The 26,625-nt window shown below is 48.1% G+C and overlaps 1 protein-coding gene and 1 long non-coding RNA gene across 9 annotated transcripts in view; one reads left to right on the forward strand and one right to left on the reverse strand.

The window, feature by feature from the left end:
• Positions 1-26,625, reverse strand: part of LOC306809855 — a 639,653-nt gene that overhangs the window by 280,346 nt on the left and 332,682 nt on the right. The gene's annotated exons all lie outside the window — the stretch shown is intronic.
• Positions 1-26,625, forward strand: part of NFATC2 (nuclear factor of activated T cells 2) — a 75,133-nt gene that overhangs the window by 24,984 nt on the left and 23,524 nt on the right. For all 8 annotated transcript variants that reach the window (XM_079321741.1, XM_079321742.1, XM_079321743.1 and 5 more), the window contains exons 4-9: positions 1,781-1,983; positions 3,540-3,712; positions 13,023-13,163; positions 23,069-23,124; positions 23,695-23,821; positions 25,329-25,913. In XM_079321741.1, coding sequence (XP_079177867.1) covers positions 1,781-1,983; positions 3,540-3,712; positions 13,023-13,163; positions 23,069-23,124; positions 23,695-23,821; positions 25,329-25,913 — 1,285 coding nt within the window. The remainder of the gene's footprint in view (positions 1-1,780; positions 1,984-3,539; positions 3,713-13,022; positions 13,164-23,068; positions 23,125-23,694; positions 23,822-25,328; positions 25,914-26,625) is intronic.

The raw sequence follows: 26,625 nt of genomic DNA on the forward strand, positions 1-26,625 counted from the left end.
CACTCCTGGCCATGCTGTGTTTGTCACACTCCTGGGCACGTGATCTGCTCATGGATCTGCTCATGGATCTGTTCATGAATCTGTTCATGGATCTGTTCATGGATCTGTTCATTGATCTATTCATGGATCTATTTATGGATCTGCTCATGGATCTGCTCATGGATCTGTTCATGAATCTGTTCATGGATCTGTTCATGGATCTGTTCATTGATCTATTCATGGATCTATTTATGGATCTGCTCATGGATCTGCTCATGGATCTGTTCATGAATCTGTTCATGAATCTGTTCATGGATCTGTTCATGGATCTGTTCATTGATCTATTCATGGATCTATTTATGGATCTGTTCATGGATCTGTTCATGGATCTGTTCATGGATCTATTCATGGATCTATTTATGGAGCTGTTCATGGAGCTGTTCATGGGTCTATTCATGGATCCATTCATGGATCTATTCATGGATCTGTTCATGGATCCGTTCATGGATCCGTTCATGGATCTGTTCATGGATCTGTTCATGGATCTGTTCATGGATCCGTTCATGGATCCGTTCATGGATCCGTTCATGGATCCGTTCATGGATCCGTTCATGGATCCGTTCATGGATCTGTTCATGGATCTGTTCATGGAGCTGTTCATGGAGCTGTTCATGGAGCTGTTCATGGAGCTGTTCATGAGCTGTTCATGGATCTATTCATGGATCCATTCATGGATCTGTTCATTGATCTATTCATGGAGCTGTTCATGGATGTGTTCATTGATCTGTTAATGGAGCTGTTCATGGATCCATTCATGGATCCATTCATGGATCTGTTCATGGATCCATTCATGAATCTGTTCATGGAGCTGTTCATGGATGTGTTGATGGAGCTGTTGATGCCAGGACAGGCTGCTCACTCAGCCCTTGGCTTGGGAGGGTCTCTGGGGCACAGCCCCTGTCTTTGTGTGCCTCCAAAATATGTGCTGGATGAGGAGTGATAGCTCTGGAGTGGGAGTGTCTCCTTAAATTTGCCATGCTGGAGGAAGGCTGCCAGCACTGCATTGATGCTGCATGTGGTCCCCTTCCAGGGGGGAATTAATCCTTCTGTGCAAGGATACCTCCTGCTGACTGGTGAAAAAAAAATAAAAAAGAAAAGATAAAAAACCCTGGTTTGGCCATGAATACCATTAGCTTAATCTTCCTTTTCTCTGATCTTCCAGTACTATTTGCTTTGTATGGCTTCATCAAGGTTTTGTATGTGGACAGAGTAATTGAAAACAAATTTAGCATGTCTCAGACCATAAAGTTCCCTTTCAGCTCAGTCCCTGGCTGTGTGGTAGATAAATGTCTGGTTCTCATTTTTGGTTATGTGAGAAATTTAGAATGGTTTGATTTGTAATTTTGAACATTAATAAAGAAGGAGAAATTTCCTTGTCTCCCTGCTCTAAGGAGGCATTCTGGTTTCCTTGCAGCAAATGGTGTTTATAAAAAAAACCAAAAATCAGACAGAACAGTCTGTGTCCTTGAGGCCTAGAAATTCCAGACTGCAAGGTCAGCTAAGCCATCCTTGTGCTGTTCAGCCCCAGCCCCAAAATGCCATCTCTACCTGCACAGGTGATGTTTTAATGCAGTGCAGGAGGAATGGTTGAATGTGAACCAACAACTGAGGCAAAGATGAGTTTCAAAGAGCAGCAAATCAATGCCAGATACACACATTTATCTTTAAATATCTGCAAATCTTGCTTTCCTGAAGCCTTGCAGGCCCAGTGTGTGATGGCAGGTCTTTAATCTCTTTCCAGCTGCACGGCTACATGGAGAACAAGCCCTTGGGGCTGCAGATCTTCATTGGCACTGCAGATGAGAGGATCCTGAAGCCCCACGCCTTCTACCAGGTCCATCGCATCACCGGCAAAACCGTCACCACCACCAGCTACGAGAAGATCATTGGCAACACCAAAGTGCTGGAGATCCCCCTGGAGCCCAAAAACAACATGAGAGCAACGTAAGGACATTTCTTTCTGTTAGCAGAGCTGAGGTGGGTGAGGGAAGGAGGCACTGCTCTGGAGGGACTCCTCTTTGCAGGGTAAGACTCTGGAAAAACAGCTACAAGCAGCTGGGTTAAAGCTGCTGGAATTGCTCCCATCCATCAGGTGGCCATGCAGGCACTCCTGCTCTGTATTCCAGGTTCTGCTGTGCTGTAATCCCACAATGGTGTGGGTTGGGAGGTTAAAGCTCCTCCAGTGCCACCCCTGCCATGGCAGGGACACCTTCCACTGTCCCAGGCTGCTCCAAGCCCTGTCCAGCCTGGCCTGGACACTGCCAGGGGTGGGGCATCCATTATTATCACTAATAATCCATCGTCTCCACAGTCACAAAGGGTTTGTAGGCACTCAGGAGAAAAAAACTCAAATCTCAAGTATTTGTGCTTTAGGGACACAGTGAGGAACAGGGAGCAGACAGAGGAAAGGTGTGGGATGTGTTTTACAACATGTAATGGAATAGAAAACATCTTCTGAGCTCAGCCAACTGCTCTGGCCATGAAATCTCCTCTTGTAACAGGTTAACAGAAAAGCAAGTACAGGCACATCTTGTCTGTATTACTCCTTCCAGTTTTATGGGGGCAGAGGGATGAAGTGGGCACCAGTCTGAAAACTTCAGACTTGGACAGGTGCCAGGCATGAGTGATTGCTCTGCAGAGGGAAGAGCTGTATCTCCATCCTTCAGAGGATCCTGACAAAATTGGCAGAGTACTTATGTTTTTAAGCCCCCCTACTTCATCACAAAAATCCACATTCTTTCTTCATATTTTTTTTTTTAGAAAACATACCTCATTCCTAACAAGGAACCCTGGAATAATAAACCCTTGCACATATACGAGGGCAAGGAACAACTTGGGGATTATACCTCCCCAAATGTGATTTTAATTCATATCAAAAGAAGAGAAATGATGTGTTTTTAGAACTGATATCAAAATGGGCAGTGCCTGTTTAATAGCAGTGCTCAGAACTATTTCTGAGCTTGACAAACACTTGTCACATTTCTAGCACAGGCATGTCTGCAAGGTTGCACTGGACTCTGCAGAAGCCAACCTGCACTTACACCAAATATTAAATTGCAGTGCTGATTTAAGCAATTCTAATCCTTTCATTGCTGCTCCCCCCCTTTGTGCGGGGACACAGTGAAAGGGAGAATGAACATCTGCTCTGCCAGGCTCCTGCCTTGCCTGGGAACAATGTCCCAGGGCTTTGGAGGATGGCACAGTGACCTGGGCCAGGAGGCAGCAGTCTGGCTGCTGCTTTGGAGCTGAATTCCACTGCTGCTGATGCAGCCTCCTGCCCTGGGGTGGGCTCTGCACTACTGGGGGAACAAGATTTGGGGTTTTGATGGGGAGCAGCTGCTGCTGCCAGCGGAGCCAGGAGAGGTCCAGCAGCGTCCCCAGCTGCTGCACATCTGGGAGGCCGGCACGGGAATGTCTGGCCCCGGCCGAGCCCAGGGCTGCTGGGGCAGGGTTGGAGGGCAGCTGGGGCAGAGGGGTGAGCTGCCTGCCCTGTGTTGCAGCATCGACTGCGCCGGGATCCTGAAGCTGCGCAACGCCGACATCGAGCTGCGCAAGGGCGAGACCGACATCGGCCGCAAGAACACGCGCGTGCGGCTGGTGTTCCGCGTGCACCTGCCCCAGCCCGGCGGCAGGCTGCTGTCCCTGCAGGCTGCCTCCCTCCCCATCGAGTGCTGTGAGTACCTGGGGATGCTGTGAGTACCCAGGGATGCTCTGAGAGTCCCTGGGGCTGCCTCCCACCCCATCGAGTGCTGTGAGTACCTGGGGATGCTCTCAGTGTCCCTGGGAATGCTGCTGTACCCAGGGATGCTCTGAGTCCCTGGGGATGCTGTGAGTACCCAGGGATGCTCTGAGTCCCTGGGGATGCTGTGAGAGTCCCTGGGGATGCTGTGAGTGTCCCTGGGGATGCTGCTGTACCCACCCCTGGGCCCAGCTGATGTGAGTGTCAAGGCATCACAGCAAGCTGCAAGCTTGGGGGCTTCTGCAAAGTTTATTTATCAGTGTGCTGCTGCTGGATGCTGCTGGCTCTCAGGTGATTCCTAGGAGCAGTGGGGTGTGTGCAGGGACACACCTGCACTGTGCCTGTTGGTGAAGTGTGCAAGCTGTCTGCATTCCTGCCTTATTTCCAGTGGAGGCACAATCTGAAGTTGTCCCCCATGAACTGGCAGGTTTGGGCTCAGACTGGGCCAGCTCTGAGCACTGTGGCCAGTCCTGTGTGCCAAAGGAGTGACCAGAGTCTTCTGGCTGAGCTGTGGCAGGAGCACAGCTGGAATGGAGGGACAGCTTTGGTTCTGGGGCTCAGGGGCACTCTGGCCATGGCTTTTTCCAGCTGTCAGTGCCAAGGGCTGCAGAGCTCAGGAGGCTGAGGCAGGGAAAGCACAGGTTGTTCTGGTATTCCCCTGAGGGACAGAAGAAAACTGGCAGTTGTGATTTCTGAAGTGCAGATCCCATAAGTGTGTGAGCTCAGACCTGCACCTCCCACTCGTTGTAGCTGAGTGGATCCTGAGAAAGAGGGGCCTCTGATGGGGGTCACAGTCATTTCTGGAAGGGTTCTGCCCACTTTGCTGCTTCCTGTGCATCCTCTGATGCTTTTTGTTGTTAGATGTGCCTTTTTGGTGGTTTGGGGATTTCACAAATATCTAATGAACAGTTTTCCTCTGCCTTTGCTGAATGACTCACCACTTTAGCAGAACCTGTCTTGCCATAAATCATGTGAAGAAAGCCATTGAGTGTCTCATGTGTGAGTTGTATTCACTGAGATGCAGACTTTGCTTAAATACCACAGCTTAGAGTGAGAGGAGCCAGTTCTGGTGGGAAATCAAACTGGCTAGTGAATTATTGATGGCACTCTTTAAAAATCAGTAGAAATGAATAACCAAGGCAAGGCTGGGAGGGGATGATGGCTCTGAATGATCTCCTGGCAGTGTTTCTGGCACTTGAGCAGCTGGGTGAAGTCTCTGGGCACTGTGATGGGGAAGGGACAGCCGTGGGAGTAGCCACCACCTCTGTCTGTAGGAAACTGTCCCCTGTGGGAGCAGATGGCTGAAACAATAGTGGCCTCCACCCCAAACGTGTCCCTGCTGAAACAAAGGTCCATTTGCTAAAGGAAGCGCTCAGTGAGAGCTCCAGGTGTGACTCCTACACCCTGCGGGCAGGAGGAGCTGGCCTGGGTCCCCAGGGAGCCCCACACATCACCCCCCACCTCCTCAAATTCTCCTCAGGAAGAGCAAGCATGAGTCAGGCAGCCCTTCCACAATGGCACCTTGTGTTTGTGCCCATCGCTGCACTTCAGGCACGGTTTGCAGAATAAATCACATTTTTTCTGAGCTGTGTGCACACACCTAATTTGCCTGTGCAGTGACTGCTGTGGCAGAGCCCTGCTTAAGATGTTGAGGCTTTTATTCTGAGATGGGTCTTAAGGGCATAAAAAAATCCAAGAGTGGAGATACCAGTATAAGTAACTTATTGTTAGTGGGGTTTTTTAAAAATAATTTAAGTATTAAAATGTTGGCTGCATAGAAGACAGCAAAGCTCCTACAGTAAAAAAAAAATGTATTTGATCCCCAAGGAAATAAAATAAGAAAGTTTTATTTTTGGAATAGTGGGTATACAGGCAGTTTGGGGAGGTATAAGCAGGGCATGAAGTGATCTGGAGCAACAATTTAGTTACTCTGCCATTTAGTGAATATATTGCATATTTAGCACTTTTTTTGCATTTCAGTAGCACTTCCTGATCTCAGCCCGGTTCTGGGAAGGTAATAAAAAATATCAGAGGGCTCAGGCAGCATTAGCAATGCAGCCTCAATCTCAGCAGAGGTGTAACCAACCTCAGCCTGTCCCAGACAATCTGCACACCCTGCAGAGCCCCAGGTAAGCTCAGAGCCTGCCAAGGAGCAGGGATTGGGGCTGGGGGATGTTTTCCTCTTGTCCCACCGTCTGTGCTGCTGGGATTCACTTTCCCCCTTTGTTTTCTGGTTTGTTTGGGTGGTTTTTGACCTCCTGAGCACCCCTATCCCCAGGGGCTGTGCTCAGGATCCCTCCTGGGTGGCAGCAGGAATGATGTCCCCGTGGGGAATCCTTGGAGCAGCAGCTCCAGGATCCATTTCCCTCCCCAGGGCTGCCCCTGACACTCCTGCCCAGGAGCTGATCCCCAGGAAGCCCCAGCAGTGTCAGCAGCTCATCAGCTGCACTGAAGCAGGAGCTGTGAAATAGCTGCTTTTCAGAGGGCAGCTCCTTCCACCTCATCTGTGTCACACTCAGCACTTGACAGATCCTCGGGGGGGATTTCACAGGTTCAAAGCATCATCCCTCGAGTTCCCCCCCAGGCAGCAGCGTGGGAGGACCAGGGGCTGATGTGCTGTTAAATGATCACTTCTGCCTTAAAATGCACCTCAGACCCAGACAAGCCTGCAATGTTCAGCAGCTTTTTTTTTTTTTTCTCCTGCTGCCTGTTGATTCATCCTGAAGCCACTGAGAAGGCAAAGGCATTTGAAATCCCTCTGATAATTGCAGCAACAGGCCATTGCTCAGTTAGTTAGCTGTGGGACATCACTTCTTGTCGGTGTGTGCTGGAAAGATGAGAAAAATCCCTGGGAAACCACTCTCTTGTAGGTGTGTGCTGGAGAGGGGAGAAAATCCCCAAATCCCTTCTGGTCCAGGGGCGTGTGTGGGATGCAGAGCCCGTGTCCTGCTTGGCCTGGCTCCCTGTGCCCTCCCTGGCAGGGCTCTGTGTGTCCTGCTGTCCATCCTGCTGCAGGGATGCTCTGGGATGGAGCAGCTGCTGTTGGGGAGCTCCTGCTGAGGCATTGCAGGGAGGGATGAGTGTCCCTTCAAATCACCCCTGGAGAGGTTTGACACTCACAGGTTGGTTATTTTTGAGCCATGAGGATGATTTCTGGAGGATCAGTTCGTTCCTTTGCCTTTCACCAAGGGCTGGGTGGTCTCTGGTGTCACAGGATTTGTTGGCTCTGGGCTGCCTCTCCAAGAGATGGGTTTGCCATCTCCTCTGGGGGCTCATGTGGGCACCCCAACATCTGAGTTGTGTTTCCACTCCTGGGCTGAAATCCTGGAGCAGGATGGAATCCAGGGTAGTAGGGCAGCTTGTTCTGCTCCATGCTGCCAGCAACCAAAACCTGCTTTGTGCAAATGCCTGAGAGTGAGCTCAGTGTGAGTGTGTCCTCCACTTTTTATTCTAATGAATCCTGTTAAACCTCCCCAAAGTCTGTCACAGTTCTTGTTTGTAGAATCCATGTTTGCTGACCCTGAATCTCTTAAAATGCAAACTTAAATTGCATTTGGCACGAGAGGAGGAGACTAAAATCTTGTTCTTATAATAGATGTTCCGAGGTGGTAAAAAAGCAAAACAAACAAAACTTATTGCTAAAGAACCGTGTGTCCATCTAGAGGCATTTAAATAGTTTCTATTATTGACTGTATTTTGTTCCATTAAATTGGGTCAAATTTCTTATTTCCCTTTAATCAATTTCCCTGGAAGTTTCCTTTATTTTTCTCTCCTTCTAGTAGATTTTCCCATAATATTAGACAATCTGAGCCTATGATTTGTGACACATTAATAACTACAGAGGAAAGAGCTAGTCATGTAAAAGAATGTTGTCTTGGCAAGGCAGTGCTTGCTTTTCCTCAGCTGGGAGTTGTGCTGCTTGGAACACAGCAGCAGGCAAGAAGGAGCCCTGCTTTATTCAGACAGAAAAGCAGAAACAAATGGTCTCTTTGCCCTTGGGAGATACCTATTTGCAAGTTTAACCATAACCATGATTATTATGGGAGTATCATGGTTTCCAGCTGAATTAAATGAATTTTTCCCCCTTTCATTTCAACTTCAAGACAGTCATGCTGTTGGCTGCAAGTGCAGCTGACAGAAAAACTGGTGCTGTCTCTAAAGAACATTTTCTCTCCCTTGAAGCACAGAATGTAAAAGCTAATTCTGACAACATTTGCCACTTGGAGCATGCAACCAAAATATTTCAGTGTTTAAAGTCGGAGTGAGAGTGAAGGGAATGCCTGTCCCTCCTGCTGCCAGGGCTAAACTCCTGATTCTTCTTGTCTTTGGTGCTGCTGGTGGTGAGAGCAAAACCCCAGCAGAGCACACAGAGTGAGGATTTGGGATGGATTTGAGCTGGGCAGGGTCTGGGCTGAGCAGGGTTTGTGCTGGGCAGGGTTTGGGCTGAACAGGGTTTAGGCTGAGCAGGGTTTGGGCTGAGCAGGGTTTGGGCTGGGCAGGGTTTGGGCTGAGCAGGGTTTAGGCTGAGCAGGGTTTGGGCTGGGCAGGGTTTGAGCTGGGCAGAGTTTGGGCTGGGCAGGGTTTAGGCTGAGCAGGGTTTAGGCTGAGCAGGGTTTGGGCTGAGCAGGGTTTAGGCTGAGCAGGGTTTAGGCTGAGCAGGGTTTAGGCTGAGCAGGGTTTGGGCTGAGCAGGGTTTGGGCTGAGCAGGGTTTGGGCTGGATTTGAACTGAGCAGGGTTTGGGCTGAGCAGGGTTTGGGCTGAGCAGGGTTTGGGCTGGATTTGAACTGAGCAGGGTCTGGGCTGAGCAGGGTTTGGGCTGAGCAGGGTTTGGGCTGGGCAGGGTTTGGGCTGGGCAGGGTTTAGGCTGAGCAGGGTTTAGGCTGGGCAGGGTTTGGGCTGGGCAGGGTTTAGGCTGGGCAGGGTTTAGGCTGAGCAGGGTTTAGGCTGAGCAGGGTTTGGGCTGGGCTGATCCCCCAGGAGGGACTGAAGGGCAGTGCTGAGCAGACCCAGGGGTGGGTGACAGAGCAGTGAGCCCAGGCCCTGGTTTTCCTGTCATCCATCTCACACTGCCTGGCTGAGCTGGCTGCAGTTCATAGAAAGTGTCACACTTATCTGACACTGCTGCCATGGGTGCTTGTCACTCCTCCTTTGTCAGGACACCATAAATTATCTGCAGAGGAGGAGGTGCAGAAAGGCTCTCTATTTTTGGTGCTTTTTGCTTGGATGGCTCTGCACAAACTGCTGATTAAGTCTTGCTGGCAGCAAATTAGAAGCTGTTGTCAGTCACACTCTGTTCTTCTTTTCAGACTGTTTAGACCACATTTTCAAGGTTTCCCCACCAGGGCTGGAAATTAGCTTTATTTCTTTAGTTCATAAGTCTTCCACTGCTGCATACTCCTACCAGGAGGTGAATTATCCCACCCTCTGATCAGAAATTTGCTTCTCCCTGGGTGTCTTGCTGATGTCCCTGGAGCTGGAGGTGTCTCCTGCCCTTGGTCCTGCCCAGCTTTTGTCTTTCCTCCCACTGCAGAGCTCAGGATGCTCCAGGGAGTGATGGAGGGGATCAAAGTCTCTCAAACATGAATGAGTTGGAGCAGTGTTGAGCACAGCAGCTCTGCTCCTATCAATCCTACCACAGGCAGCTCGTGGTAAATAAACCCAGTGTGACAGCAGGAATGAAATATTTTCTTTGGCTCGTTGAGGTTTGCACTGAGGTGGAAGAATTAATCCCATAACAAATTACACCTCTGCTATTGCTTCCAGGGGTCAGGGGTTTTAGACATCCTGCTCTATCTGCTCTTCTCAAACCCTACAGGAATCAGTGGCTGGATCAAGAATGTTTGGAGGTTTGGAAAGACAGGTCAGGGGTGGTGAGTCCCAGTCTGAAGGCTTCCAGCAAACTGGGGTGAACTGGGGCTGCTCTGGGCAGGGTAGGAACAGAGGTGTCCAGGGAGGGATCTGAATATTTGTTCTGGGGTGCCAGTTGTGAGCCCACCCCTCTTAAACGGCCTCATTTTGGGTTTGTTTGGTTTATCTACTCAGGGGTAGCAGTGGCTTTGTCCTCACTGAGCTGCACCTGAGCCTCAGTCCTGCTCCCCCTGATCAGGAGGATTTTATCACAGGGTTGGAACCTCTCTGATGCCTCATTGTCAGTGGGGCCAGCAGAGAACCTGAGTTCACAGAGTGCTGCAGCTGGAGAGTGTGGAGGGGCTTCACTCTGGCAGGATTTATCACAGAATTACAGAATGGATTGGCTTGGAGGGCACCTGGAAGCTCATTGTCCCCAGGACATTCATCCAGTGCCACCCCTCCCACTGGAGCAGGCTGCTCCACCTGGCATTGTCCCTTGTCACCTCCCAGCAGCAATGGTGACACTCTGCTGGGGGAGACCTGGAGCTGTAACAGATTTCTCCAGGTAATCAGTTTTCTCCTTTTTATCCCCCTAAAAGCCATATCTCCTCTCTGCTGCAGAAGGAGAGGTGTGGATCCTGTGGGCAGCTGGGGAAGCAGGACCCACCTTTGCCTGCCCTGGTCAGGGTCAGTTTGCATCCATGTGAGCTGTTCAGCTCAGCCCAGGGATTTCAGGGAGAGGCTGAAGGTTGAAACCCTGACAAAAATGGGTCAGGGGAGGCTGGGTGGGCTGCTCCCTGCAGGCTGAGCTCACTGAGGAGCTGCAGGGCTCTCAGACAGTGGCTCCCTTTCTGTCCTGTGTCACTGCAGGCATTGTATTTCTTGGCACCACGAATCCATGACATCTTGATTTGCAAACAGTCAAATAAAATAGAAAAATAATGTCCCCTGTTAATAGGTTGACACACTGCTTCAGGCCAAGTGTGAGTATTTCTATAGCATTTGCTTTGCTGCCTTATGTCAGTAACTGTTGCTATTGAAAGTAAACACCCCAACTGGTTAAATCAACAGTGTTTTGTTTATTCAAAGCTCATAAACTCCAGTAGCTGTAGGTCACTTTATGAAGTGCCAACCCCTGGGGGAAGAGAAGGAATAGTGTGAAATTATTGCATGCAGTGCACCTATCATGAGCCTTAGAGGAAGGGGATTTATTAGCAATTAATATTTCTTGCAGAGGAAAAAAAGAAAAATCCTATTGAGGCAGCTCCACACTGAACCTTGAACCTCTGTACTGGTGGAAATGGGGAAGGGGCTTGGGTGAGAAAAAGAGACCCTGGAAAATGAAAATGAAAATCTGGAACTCCTCCAGTGGCATCATTCTGCAGCACACCTGGGGCACAGGAGGGTTGCACACATCTCAGGGCAAGCTCAGCTCTGGGGTGCCCAAAGTCATCCAGAATGCAGTTGAGATGAGTCAGAGTCACTCCCAGGCTAAAATTTGTCCCTCCTTGTGACAAAGGAACATTGGAAACCACTGATGTGGGATGGCAGGTACCAAGCTCTCTGTTAACATAGTGCAGCTGGAAAGAAATGCAGGTTAATCTTGGATTTTGATGATTTAGGATGTTTTGGAAGTGAAATTTGGTGATTGAATAGGGATAGAAAAGTATCCAAGGCAATGCTTAAATATTTTCTCTTGACTGCTGTAGACATGCTTTTTGATGGTTGCTATTTCCCCTTAAGCCTTTGAGGCTACAGATCTGTCTTTGTGATAAATCCAATTAGGAACTCATAAAAAATGTTAGTATTTTGGGAAAGAAATTAATCCTACAACCATGTGAAAGAAATCAGCTTATTTGAAAAGAATCTGAATATATATTCTTAACTGGCATATATTAGCCCAGATATTATATACTTGAAAAGAACAGTGACTCCTAAGGTGGATTTCAAAACTGCCTCTCAAAAGGCATAAGAAAGCTCCAACTATTGAATTCCATCTGTTCTTCAATGAGAGCAGAATCTCTGTCTCATGACTGAAGGGTTCAGCAGAACTAGAGAAGTTGCTATGAGAGGTTTAATGCTTGAGTTTTCTCACCAAACTCTCCAACATTTTCTGCAGGTGCTGGGGGAGCTTTGTCTTGGTGGGGCAGCAGAGCCAGGTCAGGTCAGAGCCTGCCTGGGGTGAGGCAGGGCTGCCCTGCACATCCAGCATCCCTGTCCTCAGCTCTGGCTCAGCCCCAGCACTGCTCAGGGTGTCTGTCAGGGAGAGCTAAACCCAGCCAAGGCAGCTGGGAAAGAGATGAGCAGGATCCTCTGGAGGCCTTTGCAGCGGGGCTGGGTGGATCTGGAGGAGTTGGAGTGCAGGTCATGAACTCTCAGTTCAGCAGCCCCGAGCTGCTGCCCACCTGGGCTGCTCACAGGGAAGCTCCTGATGTTTTCCAGCTGTCTGAGTTGTAGGGAACAGTTCTCACATCTCCCCTTCCTTCAGCTCCTGCTGCTGGATAGCAAACAGTTGGAATGCTCTGCAGGGATGGCACCAGGGTTCCCAAAGCTTTTCTGACCATGCACATGGCTGTTTTATGGGATCAGAGGAAAGGAGGTGGGGACATGGTGCTGTCCTGGTTTTCTGGCTGGGGAAAGAAACAATAACTTGTTAAAGTCACACTCCAAATTTGTGCCAAGACCAGTGAAGACCTTAGCCAGCCTTGATGGCATCCATGCCCATCTGGATCCCACCCTACCCTTCCCTCCCCTGCCTTCTACAATCAGACTCAGTCTGTGACACGGGGCCCTGCTCCTCAGGGATGCTCTGCATGTTCTGCAGACCCTGCCTGGGAGCACCTGGGCTGCAGCAGTCCTGGTGTGACCCCTCCTGGGGGTCTGTCACTGCCCCTCCTGCGAGCCCAGATGCCACACATGGGATGGAGATGGGGCCACCCCCTGAGCCAGGCCTGTCCTGTGGAATTTTGGAGAAGAAGTTCATTTTTTTTTCCCCTCTGAAGGAATTCAGTGTTATTCAGTGGAATCCTCTGTGCAGGTGGAATTTTTGGGCTCTAGGGCTGCAGTGTGCCTGCACTTGAAAATTTGGCTGTTGGCTTGGAAACAGGCATGGGCAAGATTCAGCTCATTCATCCAAGCTGTCCTTTCTCAGTGACAAGGAGCAGGGCCAGCACAGCTGAACCACTGCAGCCAACTCCTGAATGTTTCCAAATAAAATGCCTTGAGTAAGTTTATTTTTCCCTCTCAGACCTAAATTTAGCACCTTGGAGAAGCTGCTTTGGCAGCCGGCGCATGGTAACGATGACAAGATCAATCTGTAGATAGTTCTGGGAAGATTTGGAAAGTCCTGGTAAAACAGAGTTGGTTTCATTCATGTTTGCAATTTGTCCACAGCCCAAAGGTCTGCCCATGAGCTCCCAATGGTTGAAAGGCAAGACATTGACAGCTGCCTGGTTTATGGAGGACAGCAGATGATCCTCACGGGACAGAACTTCACAGCTGAGTCCAAGGTGGTGTTCACAGAGAAAACATCAGGTAAGGCAGGTGTTTCCTAACCTTCCCTAATGGGATAAGGCAGACCTGTAGTGCCAAATCTCATCATAAGATCTGTGCTCATGATTACTCAAGGGAGTAGTGCCATTAAAGTTCATGCAATAAAACCATGTGAGTAAAGTTAGTCATGGGAGCAACTGTTTGTGGTGTTGCTTCACAAGAATCCAGGCACTGGGAATCAGCAGGGACAGCATTTGTTAGCAAAGAAAGGAGATGAGCTCTACATGTTCCTCTGTGCTTGTTTAATCTCATGTTTAGTGAATGCTGGAGAAATCATCATTGAAATTAACTTGTTTTTATTGATGTGAACATGCAAAGATTGTATTTTCTTCCCTTTAGAAACCTGTGGGAAAAAAGCAAACATAATATGTCTTTTTATATAAAATTATTTTTGTATGCTTAATGAGATACAAGAATCACCTCTTCCCCTTCCATATTTTTTATTGTAAACTTTGAGTTCCCTTTGTGCTGTTAAGAAAACTTGGTGCTTGGAAGTTTTCTGTCAGTGAATTGAGGTAGAGGCATCTGCAGTGATATATCCAGAGACCTGAGAGATTGCATTGCCCAAGGGAGCAGCATGTGCATGGGGTATGGGGTAATGCCATTGGAAAAGAGTGAGAACTGAGCCAAAAATGAATGTACATCCATGAATGTGCATGGGCAGCAGCTGGTGACATGGGGGGAACAAAGCATTCAGTGGGTCCCAGCTCCTGCCCACACCAGCAGCTGCTTTTGCAGGTATGAAAGGCTCTGGGGAGGTTCAGAGGAGCCTGTGCAGCCTGAGGAATTCTTTTGGCACACTCTGTTTCCTTTCAAGCCCATGGATTAATTCCTTCCCACTGTGCTGCCACTGTTCCACCATGTCAGTGCCTGGGGAAGGTACAGGAACATCCTGGCAGCCTGCAGTGCTACCTGTCCCAAGAATGCTCTGCAGCAGCTGCAGGAGAGGATCCACTCAGAGCCTCTGATGCCATTTCGAGGAAACATCCCAAATGCCCTGCCCCTATTTCCAAATAAGAGCAGAGAAGGCTCTGGCTGGAAGAGATGTTAGAAAGTAAAAAGAGCAACAACATTTTCCACACTAAAGCTAAAGCTTTTCTTCCCTGCTGGGGAAACTGCAGGGTTTTTGGGTTGGTTTTTTTTTTTTTTTTTCCCTCTTTTTTTACCTCCTGGTAGGGGAGAGACAGGGCTTATCCCAGAGGCAGTGCCCAGTCTGGAGCAGGGATTTTCTTGCTGGTGTTCCATATCCTGCCTCCCCTCTGCAGGCAGTCCCAGCTGTTGGACTCTGAATAATTGATTGGCAGAGGGGCAATTGAGAGGGTGGGAGGTCCAGAGTCAAACCCTTGGGCTGAATCAGCAATCTGTGTGGTTTGCAGTGGTTATCTGGGGATCTGAGTGGTTCTCACAATGCAGCAGCACCTCTGAAGAGGTGCCCTGAAGTGCTTTTAAATGAAGATTGCTTGATTGAATAGGTGTATCCTATATATATACACCTATAGGTGTATCCTAAGGTGAGGAAGGTTAAGAAACTGCAGATGGGCTGAGTCCAGCTGAGCTGGACATGCTTGGGCTGAGTGCAGCCAACTGAGAATTGCTTTGTGCCTGGTGAGTGCCCCAGCTCACCTGAAAATCAGGATATTGTGCACCTGAGCCTTTCAGCCTCCCTCCTTCTGCACTGTAGGCAATTCCAAATATCTCTGGGCTGTCTGTTCACAGTTGCCTTGGGCTGCAGGAGCCCAGTGTGGATGGAGCAGTGCTGGGCTGGGAGGGGAGCAGCTCAGCCAGGCTCCCTGCCCTGCACAGCCCAGGCAGAGAGTGCTGGTGAGCTGCTGGGGCAGGGGAAGCCACAAGCTCCATTCTGGGGGTGGCTGGCAGCACAGCTCTGCTGACCCCAGCTGCAGAGGGCTGGGTCCCTTCCAAAGCCACGCTGCCTGTGAGACAATCACACCTCTGTCAAGGCAGGAAGATGCAGCAAGCTCACAGGGGAAGCTTGGTTTGCTCAGAGTTTCATTTTAACAGCTCACAAGCCTTGTCTGTGCTAGCAAGTGATGCTGGATTTCCCACTTTTGCTGCTGGTTTTTGCTGTGCTGGTAACAAGGTGAGAGCAGCAGTGTTGGTAACCATCCCACAGCTTTTGGCTGAGCTCCTTGGCTTGGGTGTCAAGGGTTTAAGGTGAGGGTGGCAAGGCTCTTCTTTCCCCAGGTATTTTTGTGCAGCCAGGTTTTCTCCTGTTTGTTGTTCCACAGGCTCCAAGCTCTGGGTGCCCCTTGGGTGTGGGGTCTGGGTGAAGCAGGTGCTGGGGAGGGATCAGTCCTACAAAACTGAGGCAGCTGCTGTTTGGGGTCACAGCTGTAAATCAGGGTTCATCCCTCAGGGGAACACTCAGAACCTCTTTCCGTTTCCTCTGGATCTTGTAGACAATTCTTCACCCACCATCAGCAACGCAGAGAACGTGGAGCTGCCACTTGTCACCATGAGCAGGAATGAACAGGTTTTGTCTTTTCCCAGATCTGCAGATATGGATGTCTTCCCATAGAAATACCTGTAAAAAAAGGACAATTCCCTGAGCTGGGGGATGTCCTTGTGAGAGTGAGTGTCCTGCAGGCAGTGGCAGGAGCTGGGACAGGCTGGGACAGTCCCAGCTCAGCTCACAGCAGGAAATGGCAGCAGGAAACAGAGTGGAGGGGCTGGAGCTCAGTGCTTTGAGAGGATAAAACACTTGTGTTTAAATGCTGATGCACAAATAGCATTAATTTTCTGAACTCTGAAGTTTCTTGAGTTCTGAGTTCTTTTCACAGTTATCTCTTGTGGATGCAAGATGATAAAATGGAGCTGCTGTGAGCCAGGGGAATCACCAATTCCCTAAGCCCAGCCCACAAAAGCAGAGTTTGGCTGACAGAGCTTGAAGATCTGAACTTGGAGACATGTAACTGAGCCCAGCTAAATTAAAATAGGTCAGGAGAAGCAACTAGATTGGACTGTGCTCTTTTAATTTGGATCTGGAAGAGAAAGCTTGAAAAGCAGTCTTGGAGCTATCAAGGGCTTGGAATAGGGTGAAGGTCAAGGGTGTTAGTGCTTGGTTGGGGCCCAGATCTTACAGTGCAGTTAAAAAAAGATTTGGAATTCCCCCTTTTATTTATTTTAATTGCCATGTAATAATTTGCAAGTCAGATGCTGGTTGCATTGTGTTTACTCCCATTTGTGTACTGGTTACTGCTGCTCTGCTGTCAGTGGTAGAGGAGGTTCGTGTTTCTCGGGGAGAAAAGTGCAAATGGACTGTGCCTCCCCCTGCCAAACTCTTCTGGTGGCCACATGGACACCATGAATCATCCCCAGGACAATGTGGGTGGTGGAGGAACAGCCCAAACACAGCGTCCATCCTTGGAGTGGCTCCACATGAGAGTGCAGCAGGGTGAGGAGAGGAGGTGCTGCCTGTGCCCCTGGAGCTGGGGCAGCTGCCAGGTGGGGAATGTTCACAAAATCAACCTGGATTGATCACAAAATCAATCACTGTCTGAAGCCCAGCAGTGCTGCTTGGGCTTTGTGTCCTGAGCAGGGAGCTCAGCCTGGGCAGGGTCAGGCTGTGCTGTTCCCTGTGGGGTGCTGGGTTGAGGCTCTTTTTCTGCACAAAAAGCCCCAAATGCTGCACCCCACATGCTGGAAATGAGCCATGGAATGTGCCAGGGGATTCCAGGAGTCCTGTAAGATAATGGACTGCAGGACACTGTGGTGGGATGGCAGCAGGGCAGGTTCAATGTGGAGAGAAGGTTGCTGCTGTGTTGGTTTGATGGTGGGATCGTGCTCTTTGTGGGAGAGCTAAAGGAAATTCCAGCACTGTCCACAGCAGAGTTCCCCTTCTCTGCTAGATCAACTCCTCACTGTGCTCCAAACAGGGAGCTGAATCCCTCTTTGTAGTCTGACAGTTTTGTGAGTGATCCAAAAACTCCTGGGGAGAGCAGAAAATAGCAAAGTATTTCAGCAGTTAACTCTGTGAACTTAATAGTGCAACATCAATGATGCAATTTTCTCAGGCAAATTCAAGATAAAATAGAAACCTTTTTTAAAACTCCAGTGTTCTCCCAGGTTCATTCAAAAGAGGTGTTTGCTACTTGAACAAATAACTTTAAATGTTGAATGTGAGGGTAATGAGTATTAATCAGGAGGATTGGTTTGCCTGGTTCTGCTGTGCAAATTGGAAATTAGGGTAATGGGGCACCTTGTGCCTTTCCTTGCTGCTGTAGCTGCTGAAGGGCAGCAAACCTTTCTCCCCAAAGCTTTCCCCTGGCTGCAGTGTTCTGCCTGCCCCAGGTGCCCCAGGGCAGTCACCCCACCAGGGATTCCAGAAAAACACTGCAAAACAGGAAAAAATCCAAGGCTCACCCAGAGAAAAGTGCAGGAGAGTGTGGCTGCAGGAACAGAGTTGCCATAGCTGTGAGAGACTCAGCGAGACAGGGTGGAATCCAGTGTTTTGGAAGGTTTCCCCCTATGACACAAGATTTTGGAATTTTACAGCTGGTAAATCCTTATTAGCACAGGCAGCCACTGCTGGCCTGGATTCCCTGGCTCAGTGTTTACTATGGGGGCGCCTGATGGAAATGTGCCTGGGCCTGATTATTCAGCTTAATTGTTTAGGGAGAATATTAAAAAATAATCATAATTCTTGGCATAAACAAAAGGCAGAGAGACAAGCTCCCATCACCTGTTGACAGAAAATTGATCGTGAAGAAAGCTGGCATGGGGAGTGGAATTCCCTGTTCTCCCACTTAGTCATCACATCCTGGTGTGACTCATTTTATTACATGGAGGTTCCCAGTGGTTTTATTTTGAGAGAAGCTTTTGTTTAATAATTTATACACACACACACACAAACACACTTATAATCTTAAAAATACAACAGATCTATTCTGATGAATTGGCATAAGGGATCATTTGGAAGAGCTCTGGAACGAAAGGCTGTTTCTCCTGGTTTGCTGTTCAACTACTGGATTTGTGTTTTATTTTAATGGGAATTGAGTTCCTCAACAATAGATGGGGAGAACTTGCCTCTAGACTTGTTCTCACTGTGCAAAATGTCAGATTTGGGGCTGGGCTGGCTGGTGGATGACTAATCCACTGCCCTTTTACCTCCCAGACCTTGCCTTGTATCTTTGGCCTTGGTGAGTCAAGCTTGTGTCCTCAGAGCAATGAAGGGACTGGCCTCTGCTCACAGCAAACAGAGCTCCATTAACTGCAGTGGGCAGTCTTGCTTCAGAAAGAAAAAGAAACCCATGAAAATGAAGCTCAGGAATGAATTTAATAGTTCTACTTTTCGTGAGTTTTAAATACATTCATTCCATGTCTGCTGTAAAGTTTGAAAATTGTTTTGAAGAACTTAGAAGGAGGAAACTGCTCAGGACCAGATGCTGGGTAACCTTGTGCTGACTTGAAGCAGAGGGACTTCCCAGCTGAAATCAGAATTTTTCCCTGAATTTGTCTGGAATTTGTCCAGATTAGCAGAGATTTCTAAGTGAGGGTTCCCCACAAGGTTTCTGCTTCCCAGAGTGGTTTTGTCCTACTGGAAACCATTCACTGCTCTCCCTTTGTTCTTGGGGTGGCTCTAAAAACCCTTCTTTGTTTTCCAGAGATGTTTGTCATCTGCTGATAAAAGCTGACAGAGATAATTGCTGTGCTTTTTTGGAAGACCTTCCAAGAGTGGATGGGGACAATTCCCTGCAGGCCCAGGGGAGCTGTGCAGAAATGTGCAGAGCTGCCCCTCTGCTCACCAGGCTGGGCATCTCTGGGGAGCCAGCAACAGGTTGTTCATTAAGAAATTTGTGTCGTGCTGCACTGGAAAGCAGTGCCTAAAATCACAGGCAGGAGTGGAATCCCATCCAGAATCAGCACAATAGTATATTTAGTCTTCAGCTGCAGAGAGCTGCAAAGAACATTTCCTGAGCCTCTCAGCCCATCAGTCATGCTTGTTCAAATAAAGCAGTGAGTTTGTCTCTCTGCTAGTTACTGACCCCAAAGTCATGAGTAAGGGATCCTGAGTAATGTGTAAAGGCTGTAACTGCTTCAGAAAACCTTTAATTGGCTAATTAAAAAAAGTCCTCTAAGGGGCTGCAGAGAATCACCCAGAATGTTCCTAATGCAGACTGACATTTTGATTTCCCCCAGTTTGGAGCAGGACTTTTGGTATGATGGCAGTTTGACTTAGAAAGGGTAGAATTACTTTCTTCCAACAACTCATTCATTCCCCCAAAGAGTGCTGACACAATCAGATCTCTCATCGGGGTTTAATGCTAAGTCTCATAGCCCTGAAGCAGCACAAAAATCTCTATTTCCTGAACACTTCACTGACCTGTGGTGTTAAAGACTTGCCAACTAAGACAAACCATTAAATGAACAGGGAACCACAACAGTGAAAATACTGCATGAGGCAGCCATGGCTGGTAAGACCTCAGGGTTTAAATCCAAGGGTATTTTATTATCCTGAGTGCAACTTCTGCCCTTTGCAGGGGCAGGGCTTGAATTCCCTGTGCTGGAGAGTCTGAGAGGCACCACACACGTGGACCTGGCACTCAGGGATCTTCTGCAGTTTTCTGTGCTCTCCATTGTCGAGGCAGGTTGAATTCTAGGCAACAAGCAGCTATCTGCACTTGTAGACTTTAGATTAAATTTTTAATCAAGCTGGGGTTTAGTCCTCTCAGTTTCCAAGCAGGAGCTGTTTGTCCTGTTTGTGGCATGACAGTTATGGGGTAATTAAGGCCAGAAGGGATCTCAGGCTCCAGCACAACCTCCTGCTCAAGGCTGAGCACATTTGTGGTGCCTTTGGTGTGCCAGGTTTGTACTGGGGGCTGTGCTCCACTCCTACATCAGCCTCAGGATATTCAGTACATCCTTACAATAAGAATCCCATTTTTGTTCAGGACTTTCTCCAAACATCCAATTTAATTTCCTCCTTAAAAAAAAATCTGCATTTATGTACCTTTGGAAGGTGATAAATGTGTTGACAGTTTGGTGCAGGTTTTCTCTATTCAGAATTTCCTGAAATGATCCTGAGACTTCTCAGTTTATTCCTCCTGCTCTCCATTAGCTCCCAGAGTGTGCATAATCAAAAGTTTTCTTTTCATTACCAGGAAAAAGAATAGGTTAGAGTAGAGAGAGAGACACTTGTGAATGCAGTTGTATTTTTCATTTTCCTCACAGCCTCCCTCATCCTTCTGCCAAAAGCTCCCCATAATGTGCATATCCAGAGCAGTTAAAGGAAAAGCAAATATTGATTGTCTCGGGCTAAAGTGGAGCAGGGAGACAGATGGAGCCACATCATCATGTTTAAGCATAAAGGTCAGGGAGGGAACTGCAGAGTGTTAAATTCACCAGGGCTTCAGTGCTCAAAGAACAGGGATTGCTGCTGCTGACAGATTTGTTAGAAACCTGTTTAGCTGCCACAAATATGGAATGCATCCAAGCAGAAGCATCTATCATTGTTGGAATGATAACCCCAGATACAGTTCTTTCTTGTTTGCCTTTTCCCATTCTTACTTTTGACCTGCACAGACTTTGGACTCGGCCTGAACATCATTTGATTTTTATGGTTGGCTTCATTAGCTTTTAGTGCAATTTCAGTGGCTCAGTTAGTAAATCAAACCCCTGTGGTTGTGGTTGCATGTGTTCCACAGGCTTCTCAAACGTGGCACATGACTTGGAGGCCCGTTTCTATTTTATATTTTGGACCAACAAGTCTTTTTGATTTCCACCTTCTTTGTGAATTTAGTGCTGTTGTATCTGCACAGACTGTTTGAATTTAGCAGTACAGAAATGAAGATGAAAACATTCTGCCTGGAGCAAAACCAGTGTGAAATGTTCCTGCTTGGCTGTCCTTGTTGTCAGGACATCTCCATGTGGCATTGCTGAGACAGCTCTGATGTCTCTGTCAGAGATCTTGCTTCACGATGTATTCCCATGCTCCTTTTCCCTTCTCTTTTCCTCTGAGAACTCTAAAAAAAATATCCTTTGGGGTGTTTAGGAGTGTGGGGAGCTTCCTTAACACACACTGTGATGGTTTCTTTTCTCAAAAGTGGAATCTCCCCACTGAGCATTTACTGCCTTGTAATCAGATGAGGATTTGCTGGATTAACCCCCCAGGATTTTGGCTTCTCCCTTCCCTGTTTCTGTCTCAACAGCAGCAAGGGCTTGGCTGCATTGGCAGGGGTGCAGATTGAATGCAGCACTGGATGCTTATGTTAATGGCATTAAATATTGGGATATTTCCCATGCCTTTGCAGCAGTCCCCTGGGATGTGCTGGCTCCAGTGACACAGATTTGCTTTCTCCACATCAGGAAAGACAACTCACTCACAGGGGGAACTTTACACTTAAAAAAAAAGAGAGAGAGAAAACCCAGAGTTGTTCAGTGTTCCCTCTGCTGATGGAGCCACACTTCCAGCTATTCCCTGGCTGGAATTTCCATTTCCATATTGTCCATTGCCCATCCCAAGGGAGGGGGGATGTGAGCCTGACTCCAGGAAAGGCTGCCTGTGCCAGGTGTGCCCAGAGGTGTCCCAGGTGTGCAGTGCTGGGCAGGGGAGGCTCTGCACCCTGGAGCTGGGGCAGGCAGGGACCCCAGGGCTGTGTCCTGGCCCCTGAGCCCAGCTGGGGAAGAGCCTGCCCAGAGAGCCCAGCACATCTGTCAGCTCATTGTCTGGGCCCAGCACTGAACAAAGAGTACAACCAGAGAAAAAATGCAAAATGCATTTAAAAATACTCTTTCATTTCCCTTTTCGCCAGAAGCAGAAGTGCTCAAATAACAGAGGACAAAAGCAGCTTTTGCAGAACTTCCAAGAGCTGGGAAAAATAAAAAGCCCTGTGAGAAGGACTGGGTTTAGGAGATTCCCCCCCTGGTTCTGGGGACCCCCAAAGCAGGCAGAGCTGTTCCCCTAAAGCAGACATTCCCAGCCCTTGGGTTACCTGTCCTCTGGCCAGTTTAAAAGCAAGATTTCAGAAAGATATGAGGCAACATTTTTTTCCCCCATCAGTACTCTTCTGCAAATTGCTTGGATAAAAAGCTTAATGGAATATGAAAATCAAAGGGGTAAAGATGAAAACCTTAAAAAGAAAAATGCAGAAAAATGTTTTTCTGTTTAAGGAGTGTGTGCAACCAGAGGAAGGAGCCAGTCTGTAAATGAATGTCCTGTCACCACTGATACACAGGGGTTACTGTGGTGGTTCTCCAAGCAGGGGGATCACATTTTGTTTTCCTCTCTAAATGGAATTTTGTGTAACTCAGGATGGACATGAGCTGCATAGATGGAATAATTAAGGGCAGCAAAGCTTGGTTCAGGGTAGAGGCTGTCCCACATGCAGTGAAATGCTTTTGCACTGAGTACAGTGAATATTTGGTGCTTTAGCACAGCTTCAGGGCTGCCAGTGGCATTCTCTGGGAATTCAAGTGGTTTTGGCTTAAAGCAGCAGAAAGTTTGCTGAGCTGCTGACCCAGTGTGACCATGAACAAGTTGTGTGACCGTGAACAAGTTTTGTGACCATGAACAAGTTGTGTGACCTTCTGATGCCCTCCAGCAGTTAGGCTGGCTGGACTCAGCCTGCTAAAAAGCAGATGTTGCACCTGTGCTAAATATTTCATTCCTCAGTTTGGCTAATTTCTACATAAACATTTAATTTTAATGTGGATGTAAGCTCTTTCCTGGCCAGAGAAGTGCTCAGTGATGTGTTTAAATGAAATGATGTTGCTTTTGGTTAGGACTGGGAAGGTGCTTGAAATTAAGTCAGTTTTGAGAGCTCTGCTAACTTAATGCCCTTGATTTGAATATTTTTAAATTTTTAAAATAAGTTCTATGATTTAAAAAAAAAAAACAACACAGTGAGGTTAATGTTGTGATATTCCTTTAGATGGGCAGCAGATCTGGGAAATGGAAGCAACAGTGGACAAAGACAAGAGCCAGCCTGTAAGTATGAAACTCTGGGTGTCTCCTGCAGCTGTGTGTCCAAGGGGGAGCTCCAAAGAGCAGCTCAGAAACAGAGGGAGCAGCAAATATCAAATGCAGCAGTGCATGTGCTGCAGCAGGAATGGGTTCCTGCAGGCTCTGCCTGTGGGTGAATCCCCAGCCTCTGGAATAATTGAGTTATTCTGATGAAAAGAGGGGATTCTGCAGTGCCCACCCTTCACCAAGCACTGTGGGATTAGCAGGGAATAATTGAGTTATTCTGATAAATAATTGAGTTATTCTGATGAAAAGAGGGAATTCTGCAGTGCCCACCCTTCACCAAGCACTGTGGGATTAGCAGGGATTTTGCATTTGTCACATTTCCTGTGTTTTATTTGTAGCTGAGAATTCTCCCTCCAAGTTCAGGAGGGATACAGTCCATAAACACCAAAAATCTTCTGCTCTTTCTCCATCTGCCCCATTTTCCTCATGCCTTCTCCCTGGGGATGAGCAGGAGATTTGTTTTGGAATGCTGTGCACACCCAGCCCCTGCTCAGCCTCAGGTGCTCATTGTGCCCTGTGTCATTGCAGAACATGCTTTTTGTGGAAATACCCGAGTACAGGAACAAGCACATCCGCACAGCCGTGAAGGTGAATTTCTATGTCATCAATGGCAAGAGAAAAAGGAGCCAACCCCAGCATTTCACCTACCACCCAGGTAATTCTCAGGGACAGAGCCACTTGTTGTCTAATTCCACGAGCAAGATCTGATTTTCTGCTCTGTTGTTTTCTTGCATTGAAATCGTTGAGGATCTAAATGTTGCTGATTTAATTCAGCTCAGCACTCAACAGCTGCTTGCTTTAAAAGATGCTTATTTCTGTGTGATCTGTGATCAGGAATTTCCATCAGTTTGAGGTGTCAGTTCTCTGTTATCTTGCTGCCCCATTCACTTGGTGGAAGTTTGCCAAGAGGCTCAGACTGGGACATGATGTGACCCTCTGAAAACCATGACACTTCTCTGATGTGTCCAGCAATAAGAAAACATCAGATCTGGGAAAGGGCTTGGGATGGAGGAAGGCAAGCAACATATATTCTTCAGAATGAGGCTAGTTGAGAAAAATCTGAATGCTTTTCTGATGTTCTTCCTCTGGGGGATTGGTGAGCCATGTCACAATAAATGCAGCAGGATTACTAATGGGATTTCCAGAATTTCTCAGCTTTGGCTGGGGGAAAAATGTTGTGAGAAAATCAGAGTATTGTGCTTGTGGAAAGCAGAAAGCATAAAATAACAGCACCAGATTTTATGCAAGCTTCAAATGATGTCTTAATTTGACTTGTCTCTAAGGAGGGGCAAACATTAATTCAGACTCTTGTTTTGGTCTCCTCCAGTCTGAAAATTTCTGGTCCTCTCCCTGAATTTATGAACTCCATAGGGTATCACCAAGGGTTTGTACAGTTGCTAAATTGTTCTGCTGTGGAATAGCATTGAGAAGCAAACTTCTATCTCAAAACAATCCCTAAAATAGACCACTTAGGAGAAGGAGTCTCTACTTCCAAAAAGGAATTTGGCATGACCACTGTATGGTTTCCATTGTATGGTGTTTCTGTAGTGAGTTTTGGGGAAGATTTGACAAAAACACAATTGGAAATGTAGAGGACCATCATTTACCCCACCAGGATTCACACAACTCTTACTAAATCATGGTCTTTTAAATGATGGTGTCAGATAAGTCTTTAGCTCTCAGCACTGAGGAAACTTTGTGCAGCAGAGACAAAACTCTAAAGTGGCTCAGCTCTGCCTTTGGTCACTTGTTAAATGTTTGTCAGAAAGATGGGGAGTTGTTTATTTTCTGGGATTTCTATTGATTCAGCCTCATTGAGATGGAAGTACTGCATCAAGCACCTATCCATGATTCTTATTTTGTCTGGGTTCCAAAATGGCCCTTAAATGAGTTCAAACAGGAGCTGAAGTGTTGAATTTTTCAATTTTAGCGATTTGTGGTTTGTTAGTACGTTAAAAGATTTTTCAAGAACCTCTTAGCACAGAGTGCTTTGAACAGTTTTTGCTGTGGTTGCACGTGGGTGATTTATTAAACTCAGTGCTTGTGACATATCGATTTACACAAATCTTGTGAAAGGTTTAAATCTCGTGTTAATTCAAGGAAAAGCTCTCTGTTTCTCCTCAGCCCGCTGCAAATAACGCCCTTTGCATGCTTTGTTCTAGTACCATCCATCAAAACAGAGCCCGCTGACGACTATGACCCAGCCCTGCTCTGCAGCCCCGTGCCCGGTGCCCTGGGGACAGTGGCACAGCCCTACTACCCGCAGCAGGCGCTGGCCCCCGAGCCCCCCTCGTGCCTGGCGGCCAGCACGGCCCCGTGCCAGGGCCTGTCCCCTCCCGACTCGCGCTTCGGCCCCGCTGTGCTTTACCAGAGGAGCAGGAGCCTGAGCCCCGGGCAGCTGGGCTACCCGCAGCCCGGGCTGCTGGCCGCCGACGGGCCCAGGGCGGTGCTGGTGCAGGCGCAGCCCGGCGGCCCGGCCCCGGCCCAGCAGCAGCCGGCGCCCGTCATCCACTACTCTCCGACCAGCCAGATCCGCTGCGGCGGCCACCAGGAGTTCCAGCACATCATGTGCTGTGAGAATTTCCCCTCGGGTGGCCCGAGGTGCGGCCAGGCTCAGAGCCCCTACGCCACGGTCATCCAGCAGCAGCGGGCGGCCAAGAACGGCCCGGCAGAGCACAAGGACGCGCTGCCAGCGGGAGTGACCGTCAAGCAGGAGCAGAACCTGGACCAGGCCTACCTGGACGATGGTGAGCGCTGTGCCCCTCGGCTTGGCTGCTTTGTTGGAGGGAGGGGTGAGGTTTGGGCTCCCAGTGCCCTGGTGTGGAACTCCTGACCCCCAAAAGAACAATGCTTTTGGTTTGGAGGCTCAGGAGGAGGCTTCAAATTGTCAACATTCAAAATCGCTGGTGTGCAGTTGAAGAGAAGTGTGTGCTGTCACATGGTGAAGGGCTTTTAGAATATAGCAATAGCCTATAGATAAGGACCAGATGGAGGTTCTTGGGCATTGTCTCTTCCTTCTTGCTCATGATTTCAGGCAGCAGTTTCTGGCTGGACAGTTAGTGCTGCACTATGAGTTACAGGAGTCTGGTAGAGTTAAAATCACTGGTGTGCAGTTGAACAGAAGTGTGTGGTGGGACATGGTGAAGGGTTTGGAATTTGGGGTTTTTAGAATATATTAATACACTATAGATAAGGACCAGATGGAGGTTCTTGGGCATTGTCTCTTCCTTCTTGCTCATGATTTCACGCAGCAGTTTCTGGTTGGACAGTTAGTGCTGCACTATGAGTTACAGGAGAGTGGTACAGTTAAAATCACTGGTGTGCAGTTGAACAGAAGTGTGTGGTGGCACATGGTGAAGGGCTTGGAATTTGGGGTTTTTACAATATAGTAATAGACTATAGATATGGAGGTTCTTGTCTCTTCCTTCTTGCTCATGATTTCAGGCAGTAGTTTCTGGT

Source organism: Erithacus rubecula (assembly GCF_903797595.1).
Source record: "Erithacus rubecula genome assembly, chromosome: 18".
NCBI classification, from domain to species: domain Eukaryota; kingdom Metazoa; phylum Chordata; class Aves; order Passeriformes; family Muscicapidae; genus Erithacus; species Erithacus rubecula.